A 13,221-nucleotide genomic window follows, 5' to 3' on the forward strand; every position below is an offset into this window, starting at 1 on the left:
CCAATTATGACCTCTGTACCAAAACATCTACACACACACACACGTGTGTATTCATGTCCTTGTGGGAACATCTCATTGACATAATGCTTTCCCTAGCCGCTCACCCTAACTTTAAAAAATGAATGCCTAACCATAACCCTGACACTAAAACCACATTTTGAGTCTTGTCCTGTGAGGACGGGGATTTAGGTCCCCACAAAGACATCTAAACAGGTACACACACACACACACACAGACCTACTAAGATCTACTGTGTCATAAATATAAACTAAAGCTCATACAGGGTCACATCATTATTGTAGGATCTTTACAATATAAAGTGAAACGTTTAACTGATAAGTTTGCTTTACTAGCAGCTACACTGTTCACTGCAGCTGTGAAGCTGCTTCCAGTGAAAAGGCTCATGTGTGAGCACAGGGACCGTAGTAGGGCTGGGCCATATGGCCTAAAATTCATATCACGATAGAATTTGAAGCACGTGTGGTAACGATATATATCACGATATATTCTTTTCTTCTGTATAACGTATTTTCCACACTGTAAGGACTTAAAATCCTTTAATTTCTCAAAAATTGAGAGTGTGCCTTATGTATGAATTCTGGTTGTGCTTACTGACCTCGAACCGATTTTGGCTGCAGAAATCTGTTAAAACATGTTTTAGTACAACTTTGGTAAGCTGCACTGCTTGATGGATCAGAGCATTACGGCTGCCGTAGTGAGGAGCTTCAAGGAGTAATCTGGGTCCTAAACTCCGTCTCATTCAGGTCCCAAAGTCAAACGAACACAGAGTTTAAAACTGTCTAAATTCTTTCATCTTTAATTAAATCATCAGCGTTGCTGCTTTACCAGGTGTAACAATTAAGTTTAACTTCCATGAAAACAGAATTTATTAAATTTAACGGAGTTAGAAGTTAACAGGAAGTTAGCTCGCTAGTTTCCACCTAAACATGTTGTGCTACGTGATTGCTAGCGACACAGCTATGTTAGCATAACATTAGCACAGTGAAGCTGGAGGATGAACGCCAACTTTTTTTCACTCGATAAAAGTGAACGTGAGGGATTCTGGTGGTCAGGGACAAATGCAATCACATAGCAGGATGCTATACACGGGCAAACGTCAGTCAGGAGAACAACTGAGATCATTCATCCACAATACGAGGTTAGTTATTAATATACTGCAACAACATGGGAACAGAGCAGCTGCAGAGAATTCAACATTAATGAATCAATGTTACGGAAGTGGAGGAAGCGCAGTTTTTGGCTTTCCCCATATTTCAAAAGTGTTTCATCTCTTTGCTATGACTGTCGCCATAATTTGCAGATGATAATGGTTTTAGCTGCTGTGATGCTTTCGACCAAAACAGGCGCAGCTTGATGACATCATCAACATGCGCTATCGCGATATAGTCAAAATCTCTATCGTTGGCCAAATTTATGTCGTTTCTATCGTATATCGTTTATTTCGCCCACCCCTAGACCACAGTGTGACGCAGCACAGCAGTGTGGACTGTAGCAGTGACACTTCTTTTCATCAGTGTCACTAATAAAACACTCAGCTTCACTTTCCAGTCAGAAGAATCACTAAAATTAGAGTTAAGAGTTACTAAATAAACGTAACATTCGATCAGTCAGTCTAATCTTTGTGGTTCTTCAGAAGAAGTCAAATGTAGATATAAAAGTGCTAAAATAAATTTCAGTTCCTGATTCGTTTCTTGGCATGTAGTTTCTAAAATAGAGATAAGTGCATCCTGTAGGTGTTTCATGGTGTACACACAGACCTAACATATTTGAGGAACCACATTTTGCTGAGTTGGAGAAGTATCAGTTTATGCCGTCCCTCAGAGACAAAGCATGAAACCAAAGCTCAGCTCTGAAATCTGACCATAGCCACATACTTGGCAACTGAAAAATGTTGCATCAATTTGACCTCCAACCGCCGACTGGAGTGTGCAAGTGGTTAAAATGAGATTCCTGTGGATGTGTGGCACAGAGGCCAGCTATTCAGTATTTGTATAAACTTCATCTTCTGTGGTCTTTGAAATATGAATTCGGGCCCTGCGGCTGTCGACGCGGTCTAAACAATACGATCCTCGAGAGTCAGCAAGACCAGAAAAGACCAGAAAAGAAGACGAAGCTGTGACCAAACACAGCTTTTTCTTTCCTTTTTAACTAGAAAAATCAATTCTACGTGGAGCTTCCCGCGGTGTGAACAGGCCGATTGTTTAAAAGGCTCTTCATCCTTAGAAAAAGTGAAGTGAGGAAGCATGCTTCGTAGCTTTGGCTTGGTGGGTAGCAAACAGGAAATGAGTGCAGATATTTAATCAGGAGATTATGAGACGCAGCATATAGACAGTTTGTACAAGTCACACGTCTGAACAACACGGTTAAGCGGCGAACGACCAACTCATTTTACCATCCGTGACTTTGTTCTTTGTTCGCCCATCAGCAACCCAACAGTTTATTAATGCTCACACTAAACATTATACTCAGCAATAAGCTCCAGCTTCAGTCGCTCGGCTGCTGGCAAACCAGTTAAAAAATTCATTACATGAAATTACACATCAGGACATAATAATCATCGGTCCATAGGAGGTTTTAATTAGTTAAATCCAACCTGAGATGAACAACAACACGTCACATTTTTAAATATTCTCTAAGATCCCTGCTGATGTCTTTCCTCCTCCTCATCATCATCATCACCCGAATGCTCCAGACCAGCAAACTGCTGATCTATGAAACCTTAAAGCTGTGCTTTAATCTACCATGACTGTACAAAGATATTTGTTTGTGTTTCTCGTCTTAATAAATAACAGAAAACATTTTTATAAATGAAGTTAGCCTGGATGACTGGATGGATGGAACTTAAGACAGTTTTGAACCGTTTTTGTTCTAGTTCAGTTTTTCTAACACTGAATTTACAAGAAACAGAGCGAAGCACACACGACCACAAACAAACCTCAATATGACAGATGAGATGATAACAAAAACGTTTGACATGTGGTGTGACTAACTGAACGTATAAGAGCAAACTGAAGATCACGCAGCACATCGGACGAGGACAGTAAAGCGAGAAAAAGGCGTTTAGAAGCGTGTAGCTGAAACCTCGGGTATCACAGGAAGTCCCATCACAGACTCATTAGCCCACTGAAACCTCCCCTGTTCACTTACAGTAATTAGCTTGACATTCAGCAGCAAACGGCTCTGCCACCACTACGTTCAGAGATCATCACACTGACATACATTTCTTCTATTCTGAATCTTGAACGTGGGCACATTTTGATCCTTACGGTTACGTAACCACAATCAGAACCAGAGTGACTTACTGCAGGCTGATGTGACTCGGATGATTAATCTACAACTTCTTAGTTTCCAACACAACAGTTGTTTTTTAACTGGGATAAGCTCAAAAGAATAACACACAAGTTATATTACAGTAACAGACTGGATACGTCTACAGTTCCTTCTAATCGAGTTCTAATATTTTCCTCCACAATGTGTTTTCTGTTACATAACGGCTTCTTTCTCCGGCTCTAATCCCACAATGGGCCAAAGTGAGGCAGCGATGGGATGAAAGTACTCAGTAATAACCCATCAGACATCACCGCAGTCGAGCTGTCAACAAATACTTTTTGTTATATAATCTTTAAAAATGTAAACATGCATTTTTCAAGCAGCCAAACCAGTTGCTGTCGTTCTGCAAAGCCAAGCTTCCCACAGAGCAGTTGCAGTTCCCAGCACTAACTGGGTGCTTAGCAGAACACCGTGCAACCACACCACATAGCTGGAACAGTTGTGTGTCACAGGTGCGGTCTCACTGCAGTGCATGTTCCTTCAGTTATCAGCACCATTACCATTTTTCTGCTTTATTTCAAACCTTAAGGCTCTTTTGATACTTAGAAGAAAAATCTAATTGTTGTGTTTCTGGTGAAACTCTTGCAGCGTGCTTGCCAAACTTTAACTGTGCTGAATGAATAATCAGCAGGGCTGTGGAAAAAGCAGACTGATGGATGCATCAGGGGCCAACCACAGTCCACCATCTTTAATGTAAAACACACTAAAATAGACAGTTTGACTCTTTGGAAAACGCTAAAATAACTTTGAAGTTGGGCGTGAGTACCGGACCTGGGCTCAAGTGATGCCCTGCAACACAACTTTGCATGTTGGGATAATTTACTAGTATGTTCAGTAGGGCTGCCACAAACGATTATTTTGATAGTCGACTAGTCCGCAATTATTTTTGCGTTTAGTCGACTAATCAGATCATCATCCATTCAACATAAAACATACAGCTTATTGCACCAGCAGCATCTGCGCTTATATAACTATCATTAGCTTACAGCTTTAAGTGTTTAAGGTGCTAACTAAAAATAAAGACAAGATGCTAGTTTATTAAATTTGACTTATATATCATGTTTAACCTGAGTAGTGAAAGACGGCGGTGAGTTTGAAAACGATTTGCCGGGAGTCCGGTGCTCTCACGGTTCTAGTGAGCCTAGCCCCCGGCTAGCTATCGAGCTAGTGGCTAACAGACGCCTCCGAAAACGTCGGAGCGCTTTTGAAAATATGTGGTGTCTTGATAAACTGAGCAGATATTTGAGGTTTACACAGCTACATTCTCGCCTGAAAATATGTTAAACGTTTATTTTGTGATCCAGAAAGAATAATAAGAGTAATATTAAAACTAACCAGCTGCCGCCATTGTTGGAAACTGAGCAGGGCCGCGCTATGAGTTCTGGGACACAGTTTCTTCTTCTTCTTCTTTGGTGTTTAACGGCAGCTGGCATCCTTGTACATGCAGTGCTGCCATCTTCTGTTTCAGTCCGTTATTACACTCTTAAATCCTACTACTTATTCCTGCGTCTTTTGTGATCTTACAAAGCTTCAAACGACACGTCGACTATTAAATCAGTCGTCGACGATTTTGATAGTCGACATAATCGCGGCAGCCCTAATGTTCAGCCTTAGTATTGGTGGTCCTGTACAAACTTGTGAACACCAGCAGGGTTTTTGACTGCTTACATACAGATGTTCCAAATGTTCAGACCAATGCACACTCCCAGTAACTTTCACTGGTCAAGTGAGGGACACTGGGATGCAGATAGATGACAAAACAGTCATGTGCTCTAAATGTTTTCCAACACTTTACTTCTTCAAGTTAAATGACACAGCTCAGTGACAGTTGTCCTGTAGCAGGTCACAGAGAGCTCAGCTGGATGTTAAGTCTTCTCCCTCGAGTGTCATTCAACATACAATGTTGACATTGTGGGGCTCCGAGGCATCCACTGTGGACCAGCTCTGCACTCATTTCCATTAATAACAGTCATTTCATATCCTTTCACTGACACTGTGGGATGAAATTACCAATGTGTGTCAGAAAAATGTTGTGAAATTAATCACAAGAACAACAAGTGTGCTTTAAAGTGTGCTTGGGGTTGATTTAGACGATTCTCAATAACCGACCAAGTATTCACATGATTATCATCATGGGACGATAACAGTCATTGCAAACAGGAAACAAACGTGGTCTCTGTCCAAGAATTTGATGCAGCACGTCATCGTTTGACTGGCTAAGCGTATGCAGCTAAAAATACTTCTTATTGGCTGCTGGAACCCACAATAAGACTTTAATATTAAGGCTCCACCATCCCATCTTGGTGAGCTAGCCTTGACATTTCAAGATGTACCGCTCTCACTAAGCAGTGCAACAAATGATGTGTGCAGCGTTGTCAGTGGTGTGGTGGTATAAATGCCTGAGGTGAAGGGAAGAGGCCGTTAAGAACAGGTCTGCGTTGAAAGCATCTTTACACTGAGCAGCTACTTTAGGAAACTGTTTTTACACTTCACCAAAAAATAAAGATTTTTAGTGCGTAAGTGTGCCAAAGGATGTGAGACGTTGCAGAACGCTGATCTGTTGGCTTAAATATTAGCATGAAAAGCAGTGGTCTGCAACGCAAGCACACAAAGAGTGCTCTCGATAAATGTGGTTTTCCTCTGTTGGAGTGAAACAACGCCTCAGAGCTATGTGGCAATCGTCTCTATACACCAACACTTCATTATTAGAGGGGCTTTGCAACTGTCACACATAGCAATCAGATTATTTTACATACTGATGGCAGATTTTTGGGGTCTTTTCTGGCTTTATTTGATAGAAACAGTGACGACTGACGGGGAGGGCCGCAGGTCGGCTTCGAACCCGGGCCGGACGCTCTCAGCCATACAGTGAGCTGCCCCAGTGAGCTATGATGGTAGATTTACCTCAGCCTGTTTCTTCTACCTCCACTGCAGCCAGCGCCTGAATCAACATCCTGGTGATTAACACACCAATAGGACGCTGTCATGTGTTACTGTTTAAACTGGTTTCATCTTTGGAGGCGTGCAGTGACGGGAAACAATAACTTACTGTAATGTCTCACCAAAAGTAACAAGAAGGTTCTCAAAATGTTGTTTGTTTGTAACATTTGTTACAAATGCAGCAATAACTGAGACTAACGTTCGTCAGATCAATGGCTGAATTTTACAATATGTAATATTGACCTTAATAAACGCCTTCCAGACTTTATGTGAAGAAAAAACATAAAGTGCAATGAGGGCACTTATGCCTGCGACAAAGTAATGGTAACTTTAGAACGCCGTCGTGCTCTGCACGCCACCTGAGCCATCAGATGAACCACAGGTAGGACTTTCAGTCATTTCTGCCGCTTCAGGCTTGTTTGCTTTGCACCACAATCTGTGTTTTTCCATCACTGAAGAGCCGTTTCTGATTTAAAGAGACGGTCAAACACAAGACTACAAGAACTGTAATTTAACTATAGCTCGTGTTCTTAATAAGACGCTTGCAAAAACAATCCGTTTATAAAACTGCATCAATGTACACGTGCAGCAGGAAGTGCTTCCTTTGTTCCACCTGGAACTACAGATGTGTAGTTCCAGGTGGAACACATGTGGATCTGCCTCACATACATATACAACCACAGATACTGAATGCAAGGCAGCTCACAAAGTGCATGTAAAGGGCTCCTTACATTTAATTTTTAAAGTCTGGCCTCAGACCAGTCGCCAGCCCCCCCCCCCTCCCTCATGTTCTGATGCACAGATCAGACTTTTCCCACAGAAGCACAGACAGGTTCGTCTTTATTGATCCCAAAGTTTTTATGTGCAGTGGTGCAAAACAACACCTGCACACCGAGTTACTGGGAAAACATTTCCTGGAGAGTCAAAATTAATAATAGCAATAATGGCAACAACAACAAAGAGAGACAGCTAGCAAAGACGTTTCCTTATTTTCTCAAATGAATGCAAATAACCTCTGCCTCTCTGCCCCCACCCTCACATGCACCCAAAGCCTGGTGGGGGGGCGGGACTAAACCAACCACAGGAAACCTTCACAGCACGCTGGGAAGACATTCAGGATGCAGAGCAGCAAAACAGTCAGGCTGAGATGTTTACGTTGGACTGATGATGTTGGCGTCGAGGGACGTCTAATAATACAGGAACAGTCCACAGAGATGACACACTGACGCTCTGGTAGCTGCGCCCTGCTCTTATTACCACTCTGCACCGTCGTCAGGCAAGACAGTGACACGCTTCTAATCTAAACCACAGCAGGCAAAGTCACTGAAATCACACTAACAAACACACAAGTAGACGTGTGTAAGTAATATCAAACCTCTAATCACAAGCATTCAACAGCAGTAAGAGTGTCACAGTGTCATCTGAAGACAAACTACACACACTACATCAACCTTTCAGTTCTGGTCTCTGACATGACCGATGCTTTCATTGTCATGACGATACAAGAGTCACAAAGGGAGCAGCTCATTTCCACAGCGTGCCGGCCTTTGGCTCAGAAATGCACATCACATGTAGAACAGCTCACACACTTCAGTTTCAGGGTGTGAGGAGACGCGCAGAGCTGCTCCTGACCTGGGCACCACCCACTCTGTGTGGAGCTGACGACGCGCTGACGAGCTGACTCGACGAGTGACAAGTTTGTCGTTTTATTTTTAATTGCTGAATAAAATCTTCTTTCCCCCACAACGCTTGGACAGCTCCGCCCCTTCGTCGCTTGGACTCTGCGGGGCACAGAAAGTCTATGTGCTGCTCGCCTCTGGACAGATGTTCTAGCTGTGTGACACTGAGATGGAGGCAAAGCACTGAAGCTGAAGAAGCTAAAACACAGAGCGCTGCACAGTCTGCAGTAAACTCGTCACTCCACTGTGGACAGATTAATATTAATCGAATACGGACTAAAATTACTTGAAACAGACATCCAAAAAGAAGAAAGCTTTTCAGAGTTTGACTGTTCTAAAGTACAAAATCCTGTAAACGACGAGTTCCTGTCAGAGCGCCGCTGCCTGTGTCCACTGTGTGGAGCCTCCTACTGTCGTACGTGCAGCTCTGGATGTTCCTGCAAACTCTTCAACTCCGAGAAAATGTCACCGATCTTCCAAAATGAGCAACACAGGATGAACAAATGAATGTAGCCATTACATGTTTAGGATTACCAGATGAACTACTGCATTTCACACACACACACACTTGTTACAGGACAGCGACTGTGGCCTCCTGCTACAGTCTGCACCCTTTATATGAACAAAACCTGCAGCTGTCAGCTCATCTTATAAGTGCCCCTGAATTCCTGCTAGACTCATCATTACTGTTCTCTGTTTGAAGTAACAAGAACGAGGAAGAACACAGCACTGCATCAGCCTGCAAGAACTCAGTGTGAGTGGATTCAACACTTTCTTTCACTACAAACCCTCCAGCTCAGACATTATTATTATTGTTAAGACTGTGTGGAAATAATGCCCACTCAACTCAACACTGACTTCATCTTAAGTTAGCATGTAGCAAACTTTTTAAGCTAACAAATATTTAAAAAAAGGAGGAATGAAAAGCCAACCTGTCACAGAAAGCAGAAAACTATCCATCCGTGAGTCCACGCCTCTTATTTGTCGAGCTTAGACTAAACCCTGGTGTACAGTGACGGCTATTAGGAACAGAGGGGAGGGAAGTGTGTGTGTGTGTGTGTGTGCACATGGGGGGTTAGGGGCGTGTGCTAAGAGGAAGAGAGAGTGGGCGTGGCCCCGAGACACAGAGAGCCTGAGAGAGGACTAAAATAACTACTGTATTTCCTTGACAAGCCGAGTGCAGAGCTGTTTGATAAATGCTCACACACTGACACACACACGCACGCAGACACACACACACAACCAGCCTCTGTGAGAAAGAGGAAACTGAAGTAACACACAGAGAGTGATTATGACACCGCAGTCTTTCAAAGGCACACCGAGCTATTCAGAGTAGGTGTACAGTGAGGATAGACGAAACACAAAGCACCCACTCAAACACAACGTCTATGACTCAGAGCTGCAAAGGACATCGTTACACCAGCGCAGGAGGGAACCATCAAGAGCACTGAGCAGTTCAGACCTAAAAATACAGCCGGGATGTTAAACACAAAAATCAGGAAGTCCGAAACTTTGATTTGATTCACAACAGAAAACATGTTCGATATTTAACTTAAAACCAACCACGTGACAGTGAGGTCATTATGAATGTGACAGCAACAAAGGTGGGCGGGGCCACGTCTATCGCTGTGCAGCATCCTGCCTTCTTTTAACTACAGGCTGTAAACTGGACGTTTGGGAGGGGACCGGTGTCCCGACGGGTCAGACTGTTTAACATCAGCTAATCGTGAACCGGTTCCAGAGAGCACTTCGCTCTCGCTCTGCAGGCCTACTTGTTGTTCCTACAGTATTTAAAAGTAGAATGGGAGGCAGAGCCTTCAGTTTTCTGGCCCCTCTTCTGTGGAACCAGCTTCCAGTTTGGATTCAGGAGACAGACACTATCTCTACTTTCAAGATTAGGCTTCAAACTTTCCTTTTTGCTAAAGCATATAGTTAGGGCTGGACCAGGTGACCCTGAATCCTCCCTTAGTTATGCTGCAATAGATGTAGGCTGCCGGGGGATTCCCATGATGCATTGAGTTTTTCCTTTCCAGTCACCTTTCTCACTCACTATGTATTAACAGACCTCTCTGCATTGAATCATATCTGTTATTAACCTCTGTCTCTCTTCCACAGCATGTCTTTATCCTGTCTTCCTTCTCTCACCCCAACCAATCACAGCAGATGGCCCCGCCCCTCCCTGAGCCTGGTTCTGCCGGAGGTTTCTTCCTGTTAAAAGGGAGTTTTTCCTTCCCACTGTCGCCAAAGTGCTGCTCATAGGGGGTCATATGATTGTTGGGTTTTTCTCTGTATCTATGAAGCGCCTTGAGGCGACTTTTGTTGTGATTTGGCGCTATATAAATAAAATTGAATTGAATTGAATTCCAACCTGAGCCCTGCTTTTTTGGTTTGTTTTCACAATAACTCCAGCACATTGGACAAAGCTTGATGTGGTTTTACCTTTAAAGTGGGAATATTTCGGGCCCTCGTGGTACTTCAGGTACTCGTCACCATGTAGCACAGGTGGCTGCTCAAAACAAGCTGCAACCTAATATCTACACGCTGACGCCAGGTTCATCTTCATAATCAGTGTCATCATTTAAGTAGATAGTAGATGTAGATTATTTAGTCTATTCACACACACAGCAACCAAAATCATCACTAGTTGCACACCACGCTCTGTGACTCACTAACGCTGACACTTTCTAACCAAGCTGGAAGCACAGCTGTCATCTTTATTTCTGTTGACCTGACAACGACAGCCCCCGTTGCCGTGGGAATTGTGTTCCCAGTCCACAGGATCACCAGTAAACCACTGGCAAGGTTATACACACAGACACAGATGCACATTTGCACACAAACAATCCTGCTGTGAGTGCCAGCGTGAGCAGGAAATAACAGTGCAGAGACTTACAGCTGTGTGTGTGTTGCCTCTGAGCATGTTTCAGGCATATGTGGCCTCGCCAAGGTCTCTGAAGCACAGAAGGCAATAGCTCCACCTACTGGTCATTAACAGATGTTACACCAACAAAGTGCAACTTTCTCGTGAGGTCTTGTTGTCGCTCTTTCAGCCTTACCTCCTGGTGAACAACTTGAATCCAGTGAAGGACTTGGAGCAGCCGCTGTGGATCTCCTCTTCCTCCACACAGAAAAGAGGCAACAAGGATGGACCGGGGGCAAAGGAAGAAGGCAAAGAGGAACTGGATGAGGATGCAGAGTTGCAGTCTCCATCATCTACTTTAACATTTTGTAACCACGTTCCTTCCCCTTCTGCGTTTGTGTCCACACTGGTTTCTTCAAGCTCACCGCTGCAGGCCTCCAGGTCAGTGTCGTGCTCCAGATGTGGACCTGCTCCCGGTTCCGAATCCATGAGAGAGTCTGTTCAGGTCCTGTGATCTCACATTGTGTTAGAACGACCGTTCTGGGTAGTCTTTGAAAAGCATGCCGTTAAAGACGAGTCCACTTATGACTTCAGTCCAGCTCCTGTGTTACAAAGGAACGCCCACAGGACCACTTTAATTATTCCTCCTGCCTCCTTTACACTCTACCTCTCAAAGACACCAGCTTCACTCAACGTATACAGATGTGAGATATGACCTGAAATCACGAGACAGAGAGTGAGTGTACATCGTGTCCACAGAGATATCATTAAAGGACACACGAGCAATCACAACATGTCAGTAACTGAAGTGTGTCCTTACACAAGACACTACATGGTTCTCCTGCAGCTACTTAAGAGCACAGCTCAACTAAATGTATTGTGCCTCAGTTACAGTGACCCACACACTAAAAGAGTTCTAGCAGTCATGACAAAAGTTACCTGTTACTAAAGTGTGTAAAGAATTGTGATGTAACAAACACAACTCTAGTAAAGCCTTAAAGTGCAGTTCAACTACTGTTAGCCTGAATAATAATCAACACTTACGAGCTGGTCAAGGACTTCAAACATGGCTACCCAGCAGAAGCTACAAAGTCAATAATCCACAAGCCAAAGGTCGTTCACAAGAGAGACAAGGTGTGTGTGTGAGTCTGCAGGCGGATTAGTGAGTCTTGAGGGAGAGTTAATCCTTCCCAGCCGTCCACATGTACGCCTGCAGTAAGCAGCAGCAGCTCTGCATCTCACCCTCCACTTCTTCCTCTCCTCTTCTTCTTCTGACAAAGTTTACACTCTTCTTCGCCTTCTTTTGGATTCGTGTTGAGTTTAATGACACTTCATGTAACGCGCGTGCGCAAACACTATAACTACTGTACTGCTGCACGCGCAGTTTGGTAAACACACACTGATCCTGTGTAGTACTACTCGGCCGGCTAAACCCAGGAAGTGGATAATGAAAACAATCAGGGCCTCGGCGGGAGTTGCCTTGTCACGTGCCTGACTGAATGTCTTTAAATGAATTAATGCTGCTGTTCACTATACATACATTTTTATACAAAGAAAGAAAGAAAGAAAGTGTAAAAAGTTGGTGAGAGATTTTTCAAATAGACTGTTGAGTTGTTCTCTGCTGCACTGCAGCTCCATCGCACTTCGCTCTCTCTGCAGGTCATCACTATAAACCAGGTTGATCAGTTGTGAGTCTACCTTGAACATTTGCGTTGGCTCTATACTTCAGCGTCACGGAAACACATTCACGCACAGATTTTAGCGACACTGATCGTCCGTTGTCTCTGCCCTGCTGTAAATGTCCACATGAGGGCGCTGTGTAACGGACAGCCACTCGGTCCGTGACAGGATTTTACTTTCTGCTATATTTGTTTTAGATTAGTTTCTTTAACCCGGGATTACCAGACAGTCGGTTGCAGCACTAATACAAGCTACACCATCACCGAAGCTGTGACTCCTGCTTCTTATCTGCTGCATCCGTTTTATAGGTTTACACTAACATCGGCTCATTGACAGGTTTAATACGCGGGAGGGAAAAATCTCAATTTTCCAGATTTCACTGTCTCGTCGGGGCGTTTTCACGCCGGTAGTGGGTTTACTGTGGTCTGAATCCGTTCTTGATTTTGTAAACTTGTAGCGTTTTCCGTGCTTTTCGTTTCTTTTCACAGACAAAATTTCAAGCAAACAAAAAGGCGTGTCTACAAACCACGTGAGAATATTCAGTCCGCTCATTGGCCAGAAGTATCTTGGGCGGGAGCCACAAAGGTAAATACAGGAAGAAGGTGCCGTGTTCTGGTTCTGGACGCGGGCAGTTAACGTTCATTTCACGGTGTGTTGCTAGCTTGTACAGAGCTACAGACCGCACGTCACTACGGGCCGTTAGCTCTCACG

General features: G+C 43.8%; 1 protein-coding gene across 9 annotated transcripts in view; it reads right to left on the reverse strand.

Annotated features, from left to right (window-relative positions):
* The window catches only part of LOC146492399 (diacylglycerol kinase zeta-like), a 102,476-nt gene that overhangs the window by 73,375 nt on the left and 15,880 nt on the right, over window positions 1–13,221 (reverse strand). For 6 of the 9 annotated variants that reach the window (XM_085150989.1, XM_085150986.1, XM_085150985.1 and 3 more), the window contains exon 1: window positions 8,903–11,020. The exons of 1 other annotated variant lie outside the window; for it this stretch is intronic. Coding sequence is in view for 1 of the 8 variants with exons in the window: in XM_085150991.1 (XP_085007117.1) it covers window positions 11,027–11,319 (293 nt within the window). In the remaining 7 variants the exon portion in view is untranslated. 2 more of the 9 variants (XM_085150991.1, XM_085150993.1) reach the window with 2 other exon arrangements.

The sequence above is a fragment of the Neolamprologus multifasciatus genome, chromosome 23 (genome assembly GCF_963576455.1).
Source record: "Neolamprologus multifasciatus chromosome 23, fNeoMul1.2, whole genome shotgun sequence".
NCBI classification, from domain to species: Eukaryota; Metazoa; Chordata; class Actinopteri; order Cichliformes; family Cichlidae; genus Neolamprologus; species Neolamprologus multifasciatus.